Source organism: Lycorma delicatula, chromosome 5, assembly GCF_047948215.1.
Source record: "Lycorma delicatula isolate Av1 chromosome 5, ASM4794821v1, whole genome shotgun sequence".
NCBI lineage: Eukaryota > Metazoa > Arthropoda > Insecta > Hemiptera > Fulgoridae > Lycorma > Lycorma delicatula.
In genome coordinates, this window is record NC_134459.1 from 158445204 (window position 1) to 158460974 (window position 15771).

General features: G+C 32.7%; 2 protein-coding genes across 2 annotated transcripts in view; one reads left to right on the forward strand and one right to left on the reverse strand.

Annotated features, from left to right (window-relative positions):
- The window catches only part of shop (sulfite oxidase), a 62699-nt gene extending 53406 nt beyond the window's left edge, over positions 1-9293 (reverse strand). Inside the window, exon 1 of the mRNA XM_075367396.1 lies at positions 9081-9293. Within this exon, the coding sequence (XP_075223511.1) occupies positions 9081-9106 (26 nt within the window). The 5' untranslated portion in view covers positions 9107-9293. The remainder of the gene's footprint in view (positions 1-9080) is intronic.
- Positions 9294-9739: 446 nt separating this feature from the next.
- Positions 9740-15771, forward strand: part of tw (Protein O-mannosyl-transferase 2) — an 83546-nt gene continuing 77514 nt past the window's right edge. Inside the window, exon 1 of the mRNA XM_075367397.1 lies at positions 9740-9926. Coding sequence (XP_075223512.1) covers positions 9844-9926 — 83 coding nt within the window. The 5' untranslated portion in view covers positions 9740-9843. The remainder of the gene's footprint in view (positions 9927-15771) is intronic.

Genomic DNA, 15771 nt, shown 5'->3' on the forward strand with positions numbered 1-15771 from the left:
GCCTTTAAAATTAGAGAAATGTTCGTTTGATAGTTTTCCTTCCAAATTTTTGAAGTTAAAAACTCATAAGTATTTACAAGAATTCTCATGGCTTCAAGCGAATCTCACATAAAATTATTTTACTAACAAAACTGGACAAATTAGTAGCAGACTCATTAGTAGTCTATTCTAAAATATTTCAACATTATGAATAGAAATTACATAGTTGTAATCAAATCTCTTTTTAAGTAAATCTAAAGCAACAAATAATTTTCATTGGTCATTGGTCAGATTTTTGACAATATTTAAAGCTTCATTCCGTTAATTTACAGTAATGTAATTATTGCGCTTCAGATAAATCAACTCTGGAATAAACTAAATCATTTAACATATGATAGTGTTACCACTCTCATAAATTTCCATTAAAAATTGGTAGATTTATTGGCTGTAACTGAATTTGATTGGCACTGGCGGAAATAGGTTTAATGTGTTTACAGAGTGATTTCTCTTTAATGGATGTTTGATCTATTAAAATGATTAATTTACATTCAATTTTAAACAGATCATCTTCAACTTGTATTCTGTCTGATGAGAAAGTGTTACCTTTGTCACACCAGCTTCAAGCTGTGGCTGAATGTCATCGTATTTGCTCTGTAATTCAAGCAAATTTCTTAATTTGTAGGGCGTAAGTTTCACCTTGCGTTGTATCGATATTGTCCGCAAAGGTGTTAATTCTAGTAATTAAGGCTTTGATTACGCCTCTCCTTTTTATTAAATAGTTTTTGTTCATGATTAACCGATTTAAATTAATGAATACAAATTTAACTTTAACATATAAGAAAATAAATTGAATTGTAATTAATAATAAATGAAGTGTTACAACTATGATGTAAGGTCGCTAATATGTTGTTCATAGAAGGTAACGCAGGAAGAATATTATGCGACGTTGACTAACTGCTGGCACTACAACTACGTTGAGTCTGCGACCTTGACCTCCAAACAAACAATTTTCTAATGCTCGCATGTACAAGTCTATTAGATTTCATTTTGTAACCGGTCCGGTTTGGAGGACCAAAAATGGTTAACAACCTTCCTTGAATAATTCAAGGATTGCAGTTGTTAACTGATATAGTAAATAATTGTTGAATTTTAAGCAAACTGTAACCATGTTTATTAACCTGAACAATTACATTATATTGACCGATGATAGCCGTTGAAACCAATTACGTAAATTACAAATGCACATTTTGACGAGATTGAATTTGATTTGAATATAAAATACAACACGATTATAATAACTGAACGTGTTAGAATTGCTATGTACAAAAAGTTGAACTGACATGTTCCCATAATGAGTTTCTTTTTTTTCTGTTTAGCCTCCGGAATCACCGTCAGGTATTACTTCAGAGGATGATATACGTATGAGTGTAATCTTGTAGTCTCAGGTCGACCATTTCTGAGAAGTGTGATTAATTGAAAACCCAAACACCAGTATCCAAGATCTAGTATTCAAATCCGTTTAAAAGTTAACTGGCTTTACTAGGATTTGAACCTCAGAACTCTCGACTTCGAAATCAGCTGATTTACGAAGACGCGTTCACGATTAGACAATCCGGTGGGTTTCCCGAACGACGCCAACTGAACAAAGCGACCGTAGAGGCAAAGCACCCTAGTGGTCAGTAAGAAAACTAACTTAACTGCCATCACCTTAACAAGATTTTAAATTCTTATTCTGTCTGGACAGACAGTTTTATTATATTTAATAAAAAAAACTTTACTAAAAAGATGGATAACGAAGTACGACTTAATATATGACATATGTAAAAAATGTCACTTCTTAATGTAACAAAAGCTTGCTAGGCTGATGTGCAAAACAAAATACGGGTCATTTCATAATGTTCTTGGGAGTTACAAAAATTCAGTACAAAAAAAGTATTTCACTTATCTAAATGAAAGTTGTACGAAGTGATGCGGGGACTCGAACAGTTTTTATTAAAATCTATAAATGTTCAATATGTGCTCCTCTAGTGACACGGTACACAACACGATAGCTCTTGCCAAACTCGTTCTAACATGTCATTTTCGATAGAGTTGATTGCATCGATTATGCGATCCTTTAGCTCAGAGATATCGTGCGGCATCGGTGGGATGAACATCTCATCTTTCACGTAACCCCAGAGAAAGAAATCACATGGCGTGAGGTCTGGTGATCTTGGTGGCCACAGCATAATGTGTTTGTCTTCTTCAGACGCACGTCCTATCCATCGCCGAGGTAATGTTGTGTTAAGGTACTGTTGACCTCGTTATCAAAATGGGCAGGACAACCATCTTGCTGGAAAATGAAGTCATTGAGTAGCCGAGGCATAAGCCATAATTGTAACATATCCAGGTATATCATGCCGGTTACTGTCGTTTCCATAAAAAAGAACGGCCCATACACTACCTCACGAGAGATCGCACAAAAACCGTTTACTTTCGGAGAATCCCGAATGTGTTCCACATAAGCGTGTGGGTTTTCAGTTCCCCAAACTCGCAAGTTATGACGGTTTACTTTGCCGCTAATATGGAAAGTAGCTTCATCGCTGAAAATTATCTTGTTTAGAAAACCTTCATCTAACATCTTTTCCTGTAACTGTAAACAAAAATCGAGCCTACGTGTTATTTGTCCATCAGAAAGACTCTGGATTAATTGAAGATGGTACAGTTTGCATAATAAACGTTTACGGAGAACTCTCCACACTGTTGTTTTCGGAATTCCTAATTCTCTGCCTGCAGCCGCAGTCGATTTTGACGGGCTGCGAATGAAACTTGCACGCACACGTTCGACATTGACTTCTGAGGTTGATGGACGACCAGTTGATTTTCGAAACAACCAGTTTCACTGAATTGTTTACACCATGCACGAATTGAATTGTCACTTGGTGGCTCCTTATGAAATTTCAACCGAAACACACGTTGCACAGAAATTACTGACTTTGACAAGTGAAATTCTAACACACAAGACGACTTCTCGCTTCCTGTGGCAGCCATTTTCTCTACTGTTGACGCCTAGCGAGCAAATGGGTTTACTAAGTGCCTAGTATATGTGGAAAAAACTATTTTGAAATAGTTTTTTGTTAATGAATTTTCGAAACTCCGAAGAACATTATGAAACACCCTGTATTTCGTATAATTTCAGTTGTCTTATTGATATTAATAAACAAAAAGTAATTATTTCTATTAGTAGCTTTTAAATTTACCAAACAAAACACTGCGGTAACATTAATTTTTATTATATTATATTAATTTTACTTACATTTTTTATCTTATGATAATATTACTGTACTTAAAATACACGTCCTGCGAAACTGATTTCAACCTTTAGTATATAATCGTTTGAGTAATAAAAAAAAAAAAAAATCTGATTGATAACCCAAATATATAATGTGGGTCAAACATAATCTCACTCGACTACTCGCGTTACAAAATTTCATGCAAATACTTAAAGGGTTAAAATTGATCAAATAAATCACATGTAAAAATTTTTTGATAATGAATTTTGTAAAACACTTTAGAAATAAATTTCTACAGTTATTTCTAATGATTCTGGCAACATTTAACTCTGAGATAAGAGGGAGGCAGAATGTGGAAATGTTACTTCATGTAACTTTTTGTTTCGATCTTTACTCTGAAATCTGTGTAAGACAACTGCAAAAAAAAAAAAATATTGCTCTCTCAGGAACAACAAAACAAAATTGAGTTGAAATTTTTTTTTGTCATACTATAAACGTATACATTTCTTCTACAGAATGACTGTAAGTTATGACCTTGAACACTGTTTTATTTTTGTTTTTTTTTTATTGGATGGTTGTGGAGCTTCAGCCAGAATTTAATATTAAATAATTAATTTACAAGCATAAACTCACAAGCATAATTTATATTTTTGTAACGCCAAACGATTGCAATACCGGCCAATTAGCAGTAGGCGTATACTAGTGTAATTATAGTCTATAAATATTTCATTGACGATGAGATATGAAGAATATTAAAAAAAATATTCGTACGGCAGGAACTGATATTTAACAGTAACGGAATCGTGGTCAGCGTTGTGGACCATAAGTCGAAATTGATGACCACAAAATTGAAAGGTAAAGTTCTTTACATTAAACCACTGTTCAAGCTAGGGCTTAAATTGGCGAAAGTTTAGAAGGGAAGAATGCCTAACCTCACAAACCAGCAAATTGTAGTGGACTGTAAAAACATCTTAATAGGGCAAACCTTATACGTAATTTTTTAAATTGGTAATTGTGTTCAATTTTATGAAAACGCGTCAATCCAGGAGCAAGCGGAATGTGTGTTGTGGTATCACGAGTCGAAATCACCGATTATTGTGCACGGAAATTTTAGAAGGGAATACGGACGATCGCACCTGATAGAGAGTATCGTTACGTGGTATGCAAAAGAATGGAAGTGTAGTCGACCTTACGCGAACTGAGAAGCATTTCTACATAGAACTTCCAAATCTACCCGTCGTGCATTTCGTGAACTAGGGATTCCCTGGTCAACAGTGCACACAATTTTACACATGAAACTACGGTTGCACGCGTATAAAGTTCAGATATTGTAACATCTACAAGCAGTTGACGGCCCTCGTCGTGCCGCCTTTGCGGCCGAGATTTTGCAACAGATTGAAAACGACAATCAGTACCTGCAGCGTGTGTGTTTTTCAGACGAGGGTACTTCCCACACCTCAGGGAAAGAAAACAGGCATAATGTGAGAATATAGTACTCAGAAAATCCATACTTTACCTGGGAAAAAATTAGAGATTTCGAGATTTCCCTACTAAGTAAATGTGTGGTGTGGTTTGAAGCACAGCAGAATCGTTGGTCCCTTCTTTTTCATTAAGCAAACATTGAACAGCTAACATTTACCTGGATATGCTGCAACACTTTGCTATACCTCAACTAAATGACTTCCAAGCTAGGGTGGTTTTCCAGCAGGGTGATGCAACATTGGGGATTACTAGTTCAGGATTTTCTGAATGAATCATTTCATGGCAGATTGATTGGGCGCAACTGTCCCACTCCCTGGCCATCACGATCACCAGACATAACTCCTTTTTTCCTCTGGGGTTATATTAAGGATAGTCTATGCAACGCCCATACCTGATCTGGACACATCGAGACTGATAATAACTGAAGCTGATGCCATGTTACCAAAGAAATGTTGACAAACACATGGTGTGAAATTGTTAATTGGTTGGACATTCTACGAGCGAAACAGGCGCACATGTTGAAGTTTATTGAACAGTAAAAATAACTTGATAATTTTTTCTTTTTTTTTTGCCACAAACTGCAGAGTTCTAACTAATAGTTTTCTTGTAATCATGTAAAGACTTTATGGACACCTGGTATTTTAGAAACTTCTGCCCTAATGTACATGATCAATTGCTCCATCAAGAATGAATTGATGCAAAGACCACGATAACAGATTTGAAAATAAAAATCCAGATAAAAGAAAATATTAAAGACAACACATTACTTCACTGTTTGTTGATCGATAAAACCACAATAGAAAATGTAAAATTGTCTGCTAAAATAAGAAAGATGATCAGTAATAATTTTTTTTATGAATTAATAACAAAATAGTTTGACTTTTGATTATTGGACTGATGTATATGACCCTAAAAAATAGCAAGCAAAAGACTGCAATAATCATGTCTATCAAATTGATCTTGTCATCACTCAGAGTCAACATAAATGACGAGTCAAGTAGGATAAAAGATCTAAAATATGCAAAGGAAAAAATATGATAAATAACTAAAGATAATGGCTTTAGCTTCTTTGCAGGAGGCTAATAACACTGGTTATCACTCTAATTGCTTTTTGTTCAGTATCAAATTTTCCTTTCAATATTATAAAAAAATCATTATATCTTTAAAGGAGTAAATGCTATGCTTATGTTGTGAAGGTATACAATCAAGCCCTCTTGATCAGATAAAGTTTACTTTCAAAATTAATTCCTGAGGGCCTTTCAGAGGGTAGATGATTATTTTCATGACCACAGAGATTCCAAATGGTGCTTACACATAATCCTTCCCATAAACATTCTTATTAAAGAAGGTACAGAATCAACTTTATTAGGGAGCTATGCAGAAATTTCTCAAAGGTAATTTTTTTGGTTCAATATTTCTTGGCAATGGGATGGTTTCTACGGGCTTACAAGTGACAAGCCCTCGTAAATTAACTACTGAACCAATCTTTTACCTTGAGAAAATATAAATTGCTTTTTGTTTTATCCTTCCAGGGCCAATAGTTTTTTAGTTATGATTTTTTCCATAAACCCTTACTATCACAAAAATAGGTGTGTGCACCATAAAAGAAATAACCGCCACAGGTAAACTGCTTAAATAAAAAATTTAAAAAAATAGTTTTACGGTCCTGAGACATGTAGGAAACAAGCGGGTAAGTTTCAATTTTTTTTTTAATTTGTCAAGCAACTAGCTTATGTTTTTTTGGGACACTTCAAATGGATTGACCCTGCCACATTTATCTGGTTTAGACAGAAATAGATTTTAAAAGGACAACGATCTCTAAAGCCAAGCAGTTGCTCATTAACCGAGCAATAACATGTAAATGTTTGTTAAAAAAATTACTCATCAATTGTTAAGTACATTCCAGGTATATAATTACTTTTACATAAAATAATTAATTCATCCAAAATTTCACTTACGTGGGTGAATTTATCATTCTGTTTTCTTTCTTCCCTTGTTGTCTTTTGAAACATAAACAATTCAATAAAAAAACTAACATTTTTGCTAATCACTGAAATATATATCAAACACTCTTTCACTGTTTAGATAATTGCCTTTGTGTGCTACTGTAAGAACTAATAACTCAATAAGTGCTTTTATTTCGATATAATCAAAATTAGTTATGTTTATAGTGGCATCCTTTGTTTTATATTATTAATTTTAATTAATATTTTCTAATTAGTGAATTTTGAGATTGTTTCTAACTTCAAATTATTATAAATAATCAGAATGCCTCTAATGGCATTTCTATTTGTGCTGCTTTGTTACAGGTTACTGGGTAAAGTGAATAATGGTTTCTAGCATCTGTTCTTGTTCGCACATTTTCTTTACTCTTTGATGACCATCTTTCCCTCTCAAACTGGTTTTTAAAGGAAAAACATTATTGCTATGTGATGGAGCATGCTGAAAAACAGACTGATCATCAATGGTCACATCACTTTCAATCTAGTCTGGGTCAGCATCACTATCACCTGCTTTGCAATTAGTTTCAAGCCACATCATCACGACTTTCAACATAACTTTCATCATTGTTTAGAATATATCCATTACTGGACAAACAACGTCTATCAAGTTTCGATAACATGTTCTGAATTTCAAAACTAGTATTTTGTTAATCACCCGTACTTATAAAAAATGCAACATATTTCAAAATGCTATGGAACAAATATTTATATTATAAATTACAAAAAACAATATTATTTACAGTTTAAAAATCTGTATACTTTTCAACTCTATGTATGGGTAGAAAATACTAATGTAAATCACCATGTTTAGTCTGTTAAAGTACTGCAATTCACTGACAAAAACGGGTTATTAGTTGTAATTTTGGTGTCAAGTCCAACATTGATAAAATGTTTTGATAGGAAGCTACTAGGGAGGTAGAGTAATAAATCTCATCCCTTCTAAATTGATGGCTATTTTTACAGGGAGGAGGTAGTGTACAGGAGTATGCGTTACAATTCTAGGGTTAAATACCATAAGGCCATAATTTACATGGTGTGTGCAAGCTGATATGTTTGCTAACCCTGATGACACCTTAAATAAGTTTATTTGACTTTTGAGGGGGATGCTCAATTAAAACCCTGGTAGGACTGCTTAAATTTTCTCAATTAAAATTTGATAGGCTTCTCTTAAACTCCACAATCCAACTGAGATAGTATAGTTTGAAGATCTTATTCTTTACTACACATCTTCAGAATGTTCTCACCACTGGTAAAGACCTTATTTTTTTGTTTAGCCTCCGGGAATTACTGTTCGGATGAGGAATGAGGATAATATGTATGAGTGTAAATTAAGTGTAGTCTTGTACAGTCTCAGTTCAACCATTTCTGAGATGTGTGGTTAATTTAAACCCAACCACCAAAGAACACTGGTATCCACGATCTAGTATTCAAATCTATATAAAAGTAACTGTCTTTACTAGGACTTGAATGCTGGAACTCTCGACTTCCAAATCAGCTGATTTGGGAAGACACATTCACCACTAGACCAACCCAGTGGGTTGCAAACACCTATGAACATATTAAGGAATTGTGGGTCTACTCCATGGTAATATCAGATTTAGGGGTTTGTCATCAGTCTCATCAGACTGTATTACACAATTCTTGAATGTAAATCCATTGAGTGGATGCATATCTATAATTTCCAAACTTATATTTTGGAGGCGTGACAAATTTCTAATATAACTGAAGAACATTCATTACAGATAGAAAACTGAATACACTAAAGTAATTTCACTTAAGTACACTATGATCACAGCCAATGTGACTTGAGGCATTCTCTGTTAGTCTCATAAGTAATATAACAGTCGCACACCATCTCTAAATTGTATTCTACTAGAAATTATTTTAATTCATAAATATTAGATTTTGAAAATACAAAATGATGAAAACCATGGTCTATTTTCAAAATTATTTTTTTGCAATTAAAAGTATGTTCACATTTGAAGTTCAATGGTTAATTTAACTTGGTTTAAAAAAAACTTTTTCACGTAGATAAACCATTAAGGCTAATGTAAGAAGACATCTGCGATGACGATCACAGACAGTCAAACCTTTATTTTCAAAAGCACAAGAAATGAAACTTAATTGACATTTACTTCAACCGAGATGAAAACATCAGGTCAACAATACGTTAAAAGTAATATATGTGCAATACGACACGCTAACTACAACACATTCTTTGATAAACCGGAGGAGCGATTCATATTGCACAGATAATTAATGACATAATTATTTCACAATCATACACATTTTATAGTATTATAACTACGTAACTGAAAAAAGTATAAATCGGTTACAAACTTACCTAACCAACTGCTCTATTTTCAACATTTTATTAGATTACAGTCAGTCTAAATGAATACAGAATAACTAATTACTTAATGCGATTAAAATTTATTTTCGGAGGTAATCGGCAGTGCTTGGACTCATATCTTCGAGTATACAACTCGAAAAGGTGTAACTAATGGAAACCTGTCGGTGTGTTAAGCATCATTAAGAATAACAATTTGCTTTATTAAATCTTTTGAATCGAGCCCTGAGCAGTTCGAGTTATCGATTCAATTCGACATTGAACCTTACTTGAACCGACCGACTGCCCTATTAAAAGGAAACAAGACAGACCCTTCTTTGTTTTGGTTTTATTAAAATGTAATTATTCGGCATGTTCACTCTATATTCCCTCATAATCGAATTTTTGTTTAAATAAATAAAAATATGTAATAACTCTCAGTTATTAGTCTGAAAACTAATAAGATGGGGTTGTGAAATTGTAGCTTACTTTTTAATTTTTTTGTGGATTAAGAAGGTTATTTAAATTTAATCTGAGAATGTGTGTTAAAAAGAACGGAATTCAATTATTTTTGTATTGTAAGTTGACATAAAAAAAATATATATCGATAGTCTCTTCATATTTTAGTAGGAGTATAATTTGGTACGAAACTATAATTGGGAAACTATCGATATATTTTTGTTAACATTGTCAACTTACAATACCGTTATTCTAATTCAATAGAATACATGTGGTCTTACAAGTTAAATTTTTTTTTGTAGTTTATTTTCAATTAATTATGGCTTCTGGTAAAAATAGTTCAGTTCAAAAATCTAAAGAAAAGCCAACAGCTGTACAAAAGGAAACTGACATTAATCAAAGGTAATTGGGCTGTTACTTATTTCATAGATGATTTTGTATTTGTGTCCATGAGTTTTTTTTTGCCGACCGATATTACTGAACGTATTTGTGTTACGTTTACGAAAACCAGTAGGAGAGTAGTAATATTTTTCTTATAGTATAATTTAATTTCTTTGTACTTTTGATTTTTCACACATACGTTCTTAATATAATCCTTGAAGGAGAGAGTGATATTACAGGAGAATATTTATCATATATTATGCGGTAGTTACAAATATTGCTGTGTAGTCCAAATCAAATGCAAATATCGTTTTTACAAAAAATCAAAATTGTTATATTGTGTTTATTAACCAAATCAGTTTTAACTTAGTTTCTGTAATAACGCTTTCAAATCCTCTGTAGTAACATACTGTCAGTGATAGCGAACCATCAAATAGATATAAATCCACCAACGTTGACAACAACCTTCATGCATGTACCAAGAAAATGTCCACATTTTAATGCATTTGAATGTCATGAATTTTATAAAAGTACAAAACCATATACTAAATAAACAGACAAATCCAATTCAACATATGTTCTGACCACATTCTACGTTTATGTTTACCTAATTAAAAAAAAAAATCAGCAATAAGATTGGCTGATGTAATACAAGTCACAGAAAATTGGTTAAAACAATTATAACAACTTTAATGTAAGTTAATGAAAATATTTTAGTACAAAATTTGGTTTTCATTATAAAACTATGTTATTAAATTATCATCATCATCACTGACCAACACTGAAAAAAAAAAAATTAACTGATATGTAGCTATACTTGTAGATCTAAGAAGCTGAGTTCCCATTGATTTGCTTATTCTGAGGTTTATTTAGAAAATTTTCTTTCTGATATTATATTACTACAAAAGTTTTAGTAATGTTTATTCTGCAGTAAATCACCTTTTTGTTATATTAGGTAATATAGGGTGTCCGCAAAAGATGTTTATAGCTTGGATTATAAAAATATGTATTATACTGCTCACAGTTGTGATTCTTCTCCAATAAGATAGATCATTCTGTAAACCTTTTTCTTTATATGAAATTCACAGCCATTCTACATGTGCCCATTGGTAGCGTGCAAGTGGTACCATGATCCAACTATTGCCATGTTTGATGCAGCAAATCAGTGTCAGTGTTAGTAAATGTGATAATTCTTGCCTTCAAATCTTCCATGTCAGAAACCAGGGAGTTTAAGACATGATCCTTGACCAAGTCATCTGTAAAGAAATTGCAAGCCATTAAATCTAGTGGCCTTGGTGGTTGGTCCATCAAAATCAATCCACAGATTAGGAAATTGGTTGTTCAGAAATTAATGAATAGATAGCCTGTGATGGGGTACCATCTTACTTGAAGATTATGTTAGGTTGTAAATTTGTAGTTGAGGATAGGCAAAATTTTTGATTATATCAAGGTAGTTGTTGACGGTCACAGTTTGTTCATGAAAGAAAAGTGAGCTGATTACTCTGTTGCTTGTTAGACCATACCATGCATTACATACTTCTGGACTGTCTCTAAAGTGGTCAGCATTAAAATCTGCATTTTCTGAGCCCCAGATTCTGTCATTTTGTGTAATTAGCTTTCCTGATTAATGAAAAGTAGCTCATTGGAAAAAAACAATTTTGTTAATATAGTTGTCGTCTAATAAATATCAAGCATGGTAATAGCAAAAGTCCTACAAACAGTCCTATCTTCTTATGTGATTGCTTGTAGTAATCAAAATTTGGATGGATGTGTTTTTAAACTAGTCCCTTAACACATTATGAACAGTTGAATGAGGAATGTTTAATTCACATGTAGCTTATTTTATTGACTTGTTCAGACTGCAAATTAATGCTTGTAGCACTTGTTCAGCATTTTAATCTAGATATATTTGATCAACTGTAACCTTTCAGTGTCAATACTTTCTGTGGTCTTAAACAATTCACACCATGCACAAATTGTATGCTGTATGATATTGATGTGTCAGATTCTAAACTTACATTGAACCAGTGTATTCAATTTTGTTTTTAAGAACAACTTATCATACTATGCCTTGTGTCTTTTCTATTGAGCATTCATGGCTATTAATGAGTGAAAGAAGCAGACTTATGTTTTTGCTTTAAGGTGGCATCATACATGGCTGTTACTGAGTGAAATAAGCATAACTTATTTTTGGCTATGAGATGGCGTCATTCACGGTTATTACCATGTGAAATAAGCATAATCTTTTTGAAATAAGACAACATATGATTCAAGAAGATAACATGTGTCACTTCTACAACATTAGGAACTCCACCTGTGAAACATTTTGAATACTACTCTTAAATAAAACCAATTCATAATTTCCGTTATATATTTTAAATTCTATTTATAAAATATATTTGAAATTATAAAGTTGTAAGCATCTTTTATGGCTCGTGTTGCATTAACTCCGATCTGTATCTCTGTTGTATAATATATTAATCATTCTTTAATTTTTTTTAATCTGTGGTCATTTTAATCTAATTATGTGCTAAATGGAAATCCATTGTTCTAAAGTTGTGTTTTATTTTTGCTATTTAACAGTCCATTATTGTAAATTTTATAATTAAATGTTTGTGTAGATTGATAGAATGAAGGTGTAAGTGAAGGGACTATTTTTATCTTAATTGTTAGTGTCACTCAACATGACAAAGAGTGTGTCCTTAATAATTAGTGTATGCCCTTAATTCAGGGATATGAAGAAAAGCATATTGAAGTATTGATCAGTTTGATTTGATTAATGATTTCTGAGCTGTTTCTGAATTATTTTTTGAATTTAATCATTAAAGGTAAAAAATATATGTATACAATTAAATTAATGTAAGATTTAAATATAACAGAAAGAAACAATTATGCCCTGTCACTACTATTTAATTAAACTACTCATAACTTATTGAAAGATGATGCTTGCTTATTTCTGTCTTATTTTTAAAATGTTTCATATTTTATTTGTGTACAGATATTTTGTTGGTCTGCATAAGTGCACTGGTAATAACTTAAAAGCATCCATCCTTCTCAATGTTTAGTTCTATAATGACTTAAACATCTTAGTGAATAGTATCCTGGAAATTAAAAGGTTGGAGGGAGATAATGATTCTCATTCATCATCAAAGTTGAATGGGTGCAATTCTTGTTTGCATTTGTTAGTGGCCAACAAGTTACTAGCAGATGATATTACTTAACAAACAGTACTTTATTAAAAATTCGTATTTTGTATTTTAGATGTGTTAAGAGCCCAGATTTATCTGATAAGTACTTCAGGCTTTAAGGTTTATTTGCAGTAGTAGATAGAAAACAAAGTTTCTAATTTGGGCACACGCAGACCCCCATTAAGTTACACCATGACTCTATTCTCAGTATCTTTAATAGTTTCCATTCTGTAGCACCACAGGCTCTGACATCTTCAGTAAGCATAGCAGGGTCTAGCCTATATCCATAAACCCACCGGGTTGGTCTAGTGGTTAACACGTCTTCTCAAATCAGCTGATTTGGAAGTCGAGAGTTACAGTGTTCAATTCCTAGTAAAGCCAGTTATTTTTACACGGATTTGAATACTAGATCGTGGATACCGGTGTTCTTTGGTGGTTGGGTTTCAATTAACCACATCTCTCAGGAATGGTCAAACTGAGAATGTACAAGACTACATTTCATTTACACTCATACATATCATCCTCATTCATCCTCTGAAGAATTATCTAAACGGTAGTTACCGGAGGCTAAACAGGAAAAAGAAAGCCTATATCCATAAGAGAATCCAAAATGAGGAAGAAATTAAAAATAAGGAAAAGGGTTGGGTGATGAAAGAAGACAATTTAACCATGTAGTAACCACACCATGAAATAAACAGTTACTCAACATCTCTTCTAGTTGCTTTGTGGGTGCCCATCAACTACAACCCCTTGGGAGATCAGGGAATTTTTACTCATAATAGGAGCAGCTCATGAGTTGCATTGACTAGCTTAAAAATATATTGCGTATTCTTCCTCCAGAAATTAAAGACCTACTCAAAAACGGTCATGAGGTTTGTTAAGGAACAACCCTACCCATTCCTGATGTATATGAAGGAGTTATTTTTCGGAATGTTCCCACAACTTGTGCATATAAGTTTTATCGTATCATAATTTTGGTTGTACTTATCTGGTTGTATTTGTATTCAAAAAGATTTCCATTAGTCATTAGGGATATTAAAATCTTATTTTTCATATCAAATGCAATTGTTTATAGTTTCTGATAAATTTCTTTTATAATAACTGATTTGCTTTATGCATTTAGTTAGTTAGCCGACTTTGCTGTATTTGCATTTAATTGCTGTAGAGGTGAATTAGAAGTGCAAGGTACTTGTTTGAACTTGTTGAGGAAGTTAACTTGAAAGAGAATGCAATATGGTATTTATAGCAATGTAGAATTCTACATCAGGAAAGGATGTGTTCTAATGGCCATCAATTGGTTATATTGTTAAGTAATCAGTCCTTTTGTTGGCAATGTAATAGAACAACGTGCTGAACAGAAATCTATCTATATAAGGGAACATTGCTGTAAAATTTTATGTTATCAGTAAGAGTACATTAAATTTCTTATTGCTGATGTAACGAAGCTGCCATGACCAAATTCTGCGTTGATGATCTTGGTTTGGGGAGGGAAGCAATCACAGATTAAAAAGGTTATCTGCAGGAAGTTTGTGCTGATTCTGTAATTATTAACCCGATCACGATTAGTGGTCTGGACACTGTAGAAATTTATAAAACATGCTTTTCTAGGCGGAAACATAATGTAGGCTGGATTTATCCTCAGTGGATGTTTGGAGGTATATGCACAAAAATAAGTGTGTGTTCCTTATTTGCTTTGCCAAACTGGTCTGTGGAACATCTACAGAGGTGATCACAGTCGCATTCTACTTAGCACAACCATTGTGTCTAACAGATGGAGGGTGTTTAAAGGTGCAAATACTGTACCTTTTGTTGATCCTATTACAGGTGCGCATACTCAAAGGATTAAAAGTAGCATTTTGGGCTGCTACAAAATGGAGCAACAATCTAGAATACAGAACAAATAGGACAATTATAGAGTCCTATTTATGTGAATTTGCATGGAGAACCGGTCACAAAAATGTGAGTCTGCATGAGTAAATGCCATAACCTAATAGGTGACCGATTTGTTTGATTATTTGTGTTACTGGTTGTGGAAACTTCCAAAAAAAGATTCTATGAAATATCTAGCTATACATAAAATTCATCCATACTACCATAGATGGATTTATGAACCATTACTATTCTCTATAATATTTTCAACAAACACTAAAAAGTTCTTTTGTGTCATTTTAGTTTTTTTAAATATATATATATATTTTTTTTTCTAAACATCATTTAACCACTATGAAAATTATATTATAGATTTTATTTATTATCCACCATATATACAGATATAAGAATTAAGAACATTTACCTGTTAGATGGAGTTCACTCAAAGTAATATTCTTATCCTCAGGCAGTGTTATGTTATTATTACTCATAAAATAAAGAATTCAATTTTAAATGCTGTCAAATAAAAAAACAAAGAATTAAAATAATCAAATTTTATTTTATCTATAGTTAATAGACATGGTGATAACATTTGTAGATTTCAAGAAAGCATACGACTGTATCCATAGAGAATCCCTACTAAAAATTCTAAGACATCTTGGATATGCATACCGTATTAATAATAAACATGATAAAGCTGACCCTCACAAACACTAAGTCAAAGATAAAATTCAAAGGTGAGCTCTTTGAACCATTTAAGATCAAAACAGGACTGTACCAAGATGATACCGCTGTTATTCAACTACAGT